This window comes from Camelina sativa, chromosome 14 (assembly GCF_000633955.1).
Source record: "Camelina sativa cultivar DH55 chromosome 14, Cs, whole genome shotgun sequence".
In the NCBI taxonomy this organism is placed as follows: domain Eukaryota; kingdom Viridiplantae; phylum Streptophyta; class Magnoliopsida; order Brassicales; family Brassicaceae; genus Camelina; species Camelina sativa.
In genome coordinates this window covers 11,760,180-11,768,718 of record NC_025698.1, presented here as the reverse complement: position 1 = coordinate 11,768,718, position 8,539 = coordinate 11,760,180, and the positions used below count along the sequence as shown (strand labels likewise).

General features: G+C 38.7%; 3 protein-coding genes across 4 annotated transcripts; 2 read left to right on the top strand and 1 right to left on the bottom strand.

Moving 5' to 3' along the window:
- On the top strand, nucleotides 37–3,463 carry LOC104741064 (proline-rich receptor-like protein kinase PERK12). Its single transcript, XM_010461838.1, has 8 exons — nucleotides 37–1,328; nucleotides 1,421–1,909; nucleotides 1,988–2,074; nucleotides 2,151–2,221; nucleotides 2,322–2,398; nucleotides 2,524–2,671; nucleotides 2,752–2,913; nucleotides 3,035–3,463. Exons 1-8 carry the CDS (start codon nucleotides 479–481, stop codon nucleotides 3,278–3,280), a joined length of 2,130 nt encoding a protein of 709 aa, XP_010460140.1. The 5' UTR covers nucleotides 37–478; the 3' UTR covers nucleotides 3,281–3,463.
- LOC104741063 lies at nucleotides 3,591–4,628 on the bottom strand. Its single transcript, XM_010461837.2, has one exon. The coding sequence runs from the start codon at nucleotides 4,402–4,404 to the stop codon at nucleotides 3,820–3,822; it is 585 nt and encodes a 194-aa protein (XP_010460139.1). The 5' UTR covers nucleotides 4,405–4,628; the 3' UTR covers nucleotides 3,591–3,819.
- Nucleotides 4,982–7,533, top strand: LOC104741062. Of its 2 annotated transcripts, XM_010461836.1 has the most exons (7): nucleotides 5,440–5,532; nucleotides 5,857–5,947; nucleotides 6,143–6,215; nucleotides 6,331–6,480; nucleotides 6,613–6,750; nucleotides 6,842–6,985; nucleotides 7,073–7,533. In XM_010461836.1, the coding sequence occupies exons 3-7, from the start codon at nucleotides 6,156–6,158 to the stop codon at nucleotides 7,373–7,375; spliced, it is 795 nt and encodes a 264-aa protein (XP_010460138.1). In that variant the 5' UTR covers nucleotides 5,440–5,532; nucleotides 5,857–5,947; nucleotides 6,143–6,155; the 3' UTR covers nucleotides 7,376–7,533. The 2 variants fall into 2 exon arrangements, with proteins under 2 accessions (XP_010460137.1, XP_010460138.1); XM_010461835.2 differs by lacking the exon at nucleotides 5,857–5,947 and having other exon boundaries at nucleotides 4,982–5,532.

The window sequence follows — 8,539 nt, the reverse complement described above, 5'->3', positions numbered from 1 at the left end:
AAAAAAAAAAAAAAAAAAAAACGCAGAGACGACGACGACGACGACGTGCCTTCGACTTATTATCATCATCATCGCTTAAAACACGATCATGGAGATTTCTTAATTTTCTTTTCCTTTTCCTATTCTTTAATTTTTTTTTTCCGGGAAAAGGGAAGAGGGAGGGAGAGAGAGAGAGAGAGAGAGAGAGAAGGAGGAAGAAAAAAAAACAGAGTTTCTCCTTCCATTAACGTAATCGGGCTTCGCATTTTTCTCATCTCTCTCTCCACTTTTATAAACCCTAGTTTTTTTTATTTTTAATTCATTATTCGATTCAATTGTTTCTGGGAATTTTTTTTTTTCACAAATTTAGGATTTTGGAGACTTGAGACTATTGGGTTCTTCGAGAATTGAGTTAATCTCATACAAAAATCGAAACTTTTTTGGTGTTTTTATTGATCAATTTTGAGAATTTGATTGCAAAAATTAGTAAGATTAAAAAATGTCAGACTTAGACGATTCGCCGAGTTTATCACCACCGGCGCCACCAGCTGATACCGCTCCTCCGCCGGATACTTCTTCAGGAAACTCTGCTCCTCCACCTGATGATTCCTCTCCACCTACCCCACCGGCTAATTCATCACCACCGCCGCCGTCAGAACCATCACCTCCTCCTCCCGATTCAGAGCTTCCTCCTTTACCTTCTATTTTCCCTCCGGTAACAGCTTCTCCACCTCCACCTTCTGACTCTTCTTCTCCACCGTCTGATTCAACCCCTTCTCCGCCGCCACCTTCTCCTCCAGCGGATTCAGAAACACCACCGGCTCCTCCAAATGACTCAGATAACAACAACCCTCCTCCGTCGTCTCCGGACGTTCAATCGCCACCTCCTTCATCGTCTTCGCCGAATGTAGATCCCACAAGGCCGGGATCACCACCGTCACAATCTCCTCCGGCTCCACCATCATCAGATCCAACCAATTCGCCTCCAGCTCCACCGTTAGACCCTACCAAACCTCCCCCAATTCAACCATCAGGACCAGCCAATTCTCCTCCGGCTAATCCCAACTCGCCGCCTAGCCCATTCCTCAATGCACCACCCAAAACTGTTTCCAATGGACCTATTGCGTCTCCATCTCTCAATGCTCCCAGCAAAGGAACACCTTCCTCAAACCAAGGAAGTGGAGACGGCGGCTATCAAGGGAAGACTGTGGTCGGTATGGCTGTGGCCGGTTTCGCCATCTTGGCCTTAATAGCAGTTGTGTTCTTAGTGAGAAGAAAGAAGAAGAGAAAGTCTGATAGCTATAATAACACTCAGTACATGCCACACCCCAATTTCTCTGTTAAATCAGGTTTTAAAAATCTTTGCTTTTTATCTCTCTGTTTCATATCTCTGTTGCTTGGCGTTTTGAACAGCATTGTATTGCTTTGCTTTGATGTTTAGATGGATTCTTATATGGTCAAGATCCTGGTAAAGGATACTCTTCTGGTCCTGGTGGTTCAATGTACAATTCACAGCAACAACAACAATCCTCTATGGGAAACAGCTTCGGTGCACCTGGTGGTTATCCTCATCATCAAATGCAATCCGGTGGCACACCTGACTCTGCAATCCTCGGGACTGGTCAGACTCATTTCAGTTACGACGAGCTTGCGTCGATAACTCAAGGCTTTTCTCGTCAAAACATTCTTGGAGAAGGTGGGTTTGGATGTGTCTATAAAGGTACATTACAGGATGGTAAAGTTGTAGCAGTTAAGCAGCTTAAAGCTGGAAGTGGACAAGGTGACCGTGAGTTTAAGGCAGAGGTTGAGATTATTAGCCGTGTTCATCATCGTCATTTGGTCTCTCTGGTTGGTTACTGCATTTCTGACCAGCATAGATTGCTTATCTATGAGTATGTTTCTAATCAAACGTTGGAGCATCATTTGCATGGTGAGCTGCTTTTACCATTTTCGCTATAGATTAGACTTTTTAGCTTTATGTGTTTGACAAACTCACTTTATGCTTTAGGAAAGGGAATGCCGGTTTTAGAGTGGTCTAAGAGAGTTCGGATCGCTATAGGATCAGCCAAAGGGTTGGCATATCTGCACGAAGACTGTAAGTAATTCAGAGCAAACAGAATCACATTCATGTTTTGGTTAAGCACTTTGTGGTTCATAATGTTGTTTTATAGGTCATCCAAAAATCATTCACAGAGACATAAAGTCAGCAAACATTCTGCTGGACGATGAGTATGAAGCTCAGGTGCTAAAGAAATCCCCCTTTTCTTTATATCCATCTTATGACTCTATAAAGTTTTAGCTGATGAGGCTTGTTCTTTGTGTTTATGTTTTTGGGTGTTTAGGTTGCTGATTTTGGACTTGCTAGACTCAATGATACAACACAAACTCATGTATCAACTCGTGTTATGGGGACCTTTGGGTAAGCATACAGCTCAGAAACTCTTCTTCAAAACTGAACCTTCATTGATTCATGCTTGAAGACAAGGTTTCTTCTATGTGGAATCAGAAAATGCTTTTGATATTGCCTAACAATTTTGTGTTTAGGTACCTAGCGCCGGAATATGCATCTAGTGGAAAGTTGACTGATAGATCCGATGTTTTCTCGTTTGGGGTTGTTCTCTTAGAGCTTGTAACTGGACGTAAACCAGTTGACCAAAGTCAGCCTCTAGGAGAAGAGAGTTTGGTCGAATGGGTAAAAGAACCAATCTTCAACATTTACAGTAAAACATTGGCTTTAGTTTACTCATGCAGTACTTGTACATGAACTCACAGGCACGCCCACTGCTTCTCAAAGCCATTGAGACCGGAGATTTCAGCGAACTGGTTGATAGACGGCTTGAAAAGCATTATGTGGAGCATGAAGTCTTCAGAATGATCGAGGCAGCCGCTGCATGTGTTAGACATTCTGGTCCAAAACGTCCACGCATGGTTCAGGTAATTCTGACTAACCAAACTTCCAAAGCTCCCATTTATAGCAGCAACAAGTGGATTGCTCTATACATTTCTTGTTCTAATCTCAGCACATCTGAAAACTTATCCACTCTTTAAAAATAAGGTTGTGAGAGCATTGGACTGTGACGGAGACTCAGGAGATATTAGCAACGGAATCAAAGTTGGGCAAAGCACAGCTTATGACTCAGGGCAATACAATGAAGAGATCATGAAATTCAGAAAAATGGCGTTTGGTTTTGATAACAACACAGAGTCACGATTGTACAGTGGAGACTACTCTGCCAAAAGCTCTGCTGATTTCTCAGGGAATGAATCTGAGACTCGGCCTTTCAATAACCGACGGTTCTGAACATACAATAGGTGAAAGTAAACACTTACATCTGCCTCCTTCTTGAGCTTTGTAAAGCCATTCTTTACGTATATTGTGTGAGATGCTTTTCTTGGTAGGTGCCTTTAGTTTTTTGTTCTCTAATGACTAAATTCCTCAGAAAAAGAAAAAAAAAAATAGAACCCAGATAAGTTGTATCTTGTTTTACTTTTTCTCCGTTCTGTGTTACTAATTTTTGTTTGGAGTAAAGAGGATAGTGAAGAACTCTGTATTCTGATTACAAACGTTCTTCCATAAATTTGTTGATTCTTTTACCATGATTCTTACAAAATTTACATAGAAAATACTACTTGCATTGGATTTATTCAGTACCTTAGATATGTAGAGAATCTACAGTATATTAATCACACCAAGGGATTATAAGAAGTTTGGTAGCTTCAGCTCTAAGTTCCATACCCACAAATCAACCAAGAAAAGCAAAAGCACAAAAGAAATAAAAGTTTAGGAAGCAATCAAGGCATAAATATAAAAGTAGTTTATTCTTAGGCAAACTAAGATCATTAGTGTCCTGGTCGGAACTCGAACTCAGGACCTCCACGTCTGATCTCTCCTTTAGAATGGTGGTCTCCATTTTCCGGTAGCTTGAACCTCACTGCATGTTTGATACTTGGTGGAGGTGGTCCTACTCCTCCTCCTCCGCTTCCGCCTCTTTCCCCTCTCTTGTCATCAAATCCGAATTCTATATCCTCTCCTCCTCCGTCTCTTCCAGAGGGTTTCTCAATTGGCTCAGGCCGTTTCATATCATCAAACCCATACTCCATATCACCTCTCTCCCTTGGTTCACGCTCCACGGGGCGAATCTCACGGCTCTTCTTGGATGAAGCTTTCTCATGCTTCGGATGCTTGCTATGTTGCTGCTTAGCCGCACGGCTTTCGCGGTTACATAGCCTCCCAAAGACACAAGCCAGAGCCGATAAGACAAAGATCACGGCTAAGACTATGAAGACCGTCCCAAAGTTTCCGCTTGAGCCAGAGGAAGAAGAAGGTTTTGAAGAAGAAGAAGATGGGTCTGGATACTGTTTAGTATATGCGTTCGGATACACAACAATAGGCTGTTGCATTTGTTGTACTCCTTGATCTCCCATTTTTACTTCTAGCTAGGTTTTGGTTTTTGTTTGGTTCTTAAAGGTAAAATCAAGAACTGTTATAAGAAGATGTTGGGGAAGCCTTTTTTTTTAGGAGTTCCTTGAGTAGAGATCAAGGAGGGTTACTGAGAAGGTACTTGTGGAACAAGAAATGTGAATATGCTTCATTCCATGTGAGATTAGGGGCAATGTATTAGTAATAGTAGCATTTGTGGTTAGAAACAAAGTGTAATATTTAATATGTATCATACAAAAGTGACAGGTAATGCAAGGAATATATAAGGACTAATGTGTCTGAAACCAACATTTTTATATATTGAGATGGAACATTCGTTGTTGTTTTTTCTTTCTTTTCTTTTTATAAAGAAAGAACCGAAAAATGAGATTCTTTGTGATGTGTAAGTGCATGGAGAGAGATGCACTTTGGAACAAATCTGTTTTCTTTGTGAGGAGATAAAGTGTGATTTTGTACAATTTGATTAATCTTTCCCATTAAAATTCAAAAAGAAGATTATGGAGTGGGCTTTACCCAATCATTGGCTCCTTTATATTCCCATTACTCACATATAGTTGCACAAGACAGCTTTTAAGAGTTTACATCTGTTCCGCTGAAATATATTGAACTTTTATGTCTTTTCTTAGTTTTTTTTCTTCAAATTTTGTTTCTAGATATTTAGGTGAAACTCATTTAGGCTTAATCATTATTACTTTTTTGTAAAATCTTGGTAGCATGTTGCGCATATGTATGTGTAATATAACTAACAACGAAACACCGCTAGAAAATATATTTTTCTAATATATTATGGCAATACGCATAAGGCCATATAGTCTATGGGAGCTCAATGCTTTGCATATAATGGATAAAATTCATAATCTTCATGACTCTTAGTAGGGATCAAAACATCTTCTCTTTTTTTTTTTTTTACGTTTTGTTTTGTATTGTTTTTTCTGGCAGTGTATGAATGTTAAATATCTCTTCTCTCACCAATTTGATGTCGAAGCTTCAAGCTCTCTGCGGCGGGACCTAAGACTAGTGAGTCAACTCAGTTTCTGTTCCACAATTTTTTCAGTCACACCCACCCAGGATGCACACAGCACAACACAGTCACAGGCCAGGCACACACCTGAGTAAGCTTTCAGAACCGGCTTCGTTTTTGTTCCGTTCTTGATTCGATTAAAAGTGCATGATTTAGACTGCTCCAACACCTGACTTGGTAAAAAATTAGTGTGACAAAATGTAGTATCGATTCTGAATCAAACGGTCAGATGTTCTTTAGCTTTACGAGATCTTCTTATTGGTTTGATTCATAATCTATCTCTCTTAAGCAACGTCCTGTTTGCTCACGACTTTACTTTTTGTGACATCCCTTTTGAGAAGTGGCTTATATTATGTATACTCTTATGGATTTGATTTGACCATCTCTCATAGCCATACAACCTTTCTCTCGTTAGGGTATAGATATCTACATTTCCTCACGTAGCTCTTACTTGTACGTCAAGAAAAAAGTCACGAGAATTGAGCTCCTAGTTTCTTTTTTCCGCAGTAAGTAAACGTATACTACACTCCACTTTCACATATTCTTTCAATTTCATACTATTTTTTTTTGTCTAAATCAGAGTCCATATATTATCTTAGGTCTTTAGAACCAAACATTGTGCCGTTGACTTATTTTCCTCAGTAAGTCAACATCTTGTATAGTCTCTATTTTGATCGTCATTTTCTCTTTGTGGACTAAAGATTTAGAGAGGTAATGGGTAAATTTCCTGGATTTGGTGGCTATATCAATCAGAACACTCAACAGCCTCCTAAGGTCAGTTTCATTTCCATCAATCAGAGAACTATTAAAAGTTATACCAGTTAATAATATACTAGTATAACAGGTATATAGAGATTATAATATATAATGATTACGTTTGTTGTTGTAGGCTGAGTCTAAGAGATCTGAAAATGTGAAATCTAAGTCAAGGCCAGAGATAAATGCTCCCGAGGAGAGAGATGAGATGAAGGAGCAATTAAAACTTTGGAGACATGCAGAGAAGAAAGAACAATGGGAAGATCTCCCTGCTAAGGTGAAGGTACGTAAGACCAAATCAGCTAACTAAAAAACTCAATACTTGTAATTCTTTTGCCATGCATTAGAGTTAAAATTTAGTAGTCTTAAGCAAAAAAAAAAAAAAGATCCCAAAATTTTCTTACATTATCTGAAGGTGGAAACAGAAGATGGCCTTTCCCATGTGGACATTGTGTTTATATTAGGATTGCCTCCTCAAGCAGCCTACGACGTTTTAACTAATCCAGACAACCAAGCATACTCCAGAATAATCAATCAGCGCCACGAACTTTTGGTTTTTCTTTGATTTTTCTTATCTTTGTATGATTCAAATGAGAGTTTTATTTATAACAAATTTTGAAAATGTGACATTTTATCTTACGAAGGAAAACGTGTCAAGAAAAGTTGTGAAGGATGATGGAGCAAGGCAGACGGTGGAGTCGGAGAAAGCTGTGGCCTGGAAGTTTCTTTCGTGGTCTGGAACCATCCCGATAACTCTAGATTTTGTCGAAAACCGTAAAAAAATTTCTGTACGAAACTTCTTTTCTATTTCTCACGAAATTCAATCTCCATTGTTAAATCTTGGAAAAAAATAATCTCTTGCTTATTGTTGGTAGGCGGTATATATGAAAAACAAAATGAAGTTCATGAAAACTTTTGAGGGTAGTTGGAAAGTGGAGCCAGTATACGTGGATTCAGAACGCTTGTGCAAGAACATGAAGCCAAAGAGTCGAGAAGAATACCAAAAATGTAGCGGTGGACATATTGCGTCGAAGGTGACAATGAATCAAACCTTTCAACCTTCTACTCTTTTGAATCTACCACCGCTTTCTTGGTACATCCGCAAGATCACCATCACGATCACCAAGAATCTAGTACAAGATCTTCAAGATAGGGGAGCCATAATACGAGGAGTTTGAAATGTCCTCAAACCATTTTGGTATAAACATTAATTAGTTCTCTAAATCCACTTTATTCAAAGTCACTTTGTTCATCTCAATACTTATGTGTATGCTTTACCGAATACAAAAAGATGCGTGTATCATGTCATTATTAACAAGTACATTAGAAAAAGAAAAATGTATTAACTTTAGAATCACTTGAAGGGAAACTTCGAAAATATAAATCCAAACCTTATAGTACGTAGTTTCACCTAAACAATATCGAACAAAAATTAAAGCGTTATTTAAAATTAAACTTATTCAAACAATCCAAATTAAAATTTACTTAAAGACTGTACATTTTCCTTCTATATTAACTTTAGCCGCAAATGTTTGGTAAAACACATTTATCTTCTATCTAAATTTGGACCAGAATCCTGTGGACGATCACATGCATATTTGTGATTTTTCCTCTAACAACAACTCAAAATCTGAATAATCACTAATACTAGAGATTAATTAGGTATGAATTACATGATGCTCGGACTTTTCACGTGAGAGCCCATCAAAAACATCCCTCATGCAGCTCTCGCTTATACTACAAGAAAGGAATCACGAGAATTGAGCTGGCCGAGTTTCTCTTTTTTTTTCGTGGTAACATGTCGTACACTACACCAGCCCTATTCTTTCAAGTTCATATTATATTTTGTCTAAATCTGAATCCATCTATTCCCTTAGGTTCTGAAACCTTATATTGTCCCGTTGACATCTTTTCCTTTGAAAGTCAACCCTCTCTTTGTCTCTCTACTATCTAGCTCTTGGACACTTTCTTTGGATCGTCATTTTACTCTTTGTAGACGAATTTATTAAGAAGGGAAATGGGTATATTTCCTGAATTTGGTGGCTGGGTCAGTCAGAACACTCAACAGCCTCTTAAGGTCAATCTCATTTTCCATAAGTCAGCGCGAGAACTCAAATCACTATTAGATATATAGATTAACTATGATTATGTTTGTTGTTGTAGGCTGATGAGTCCAAGAGATCTGAGAATGTGAAAGTTAAGTCAGGGTCTTCAGATATAAATACTAACGAGGAGAGAGATGAGATGAAGGAGAAGTTAACACTTTGGAGAGAATCAGAGAAGAAGAAACAATGGCACGATCCCCATCCTAAGGTGAAGGTAAAAGATTAGCAATTCCTTTA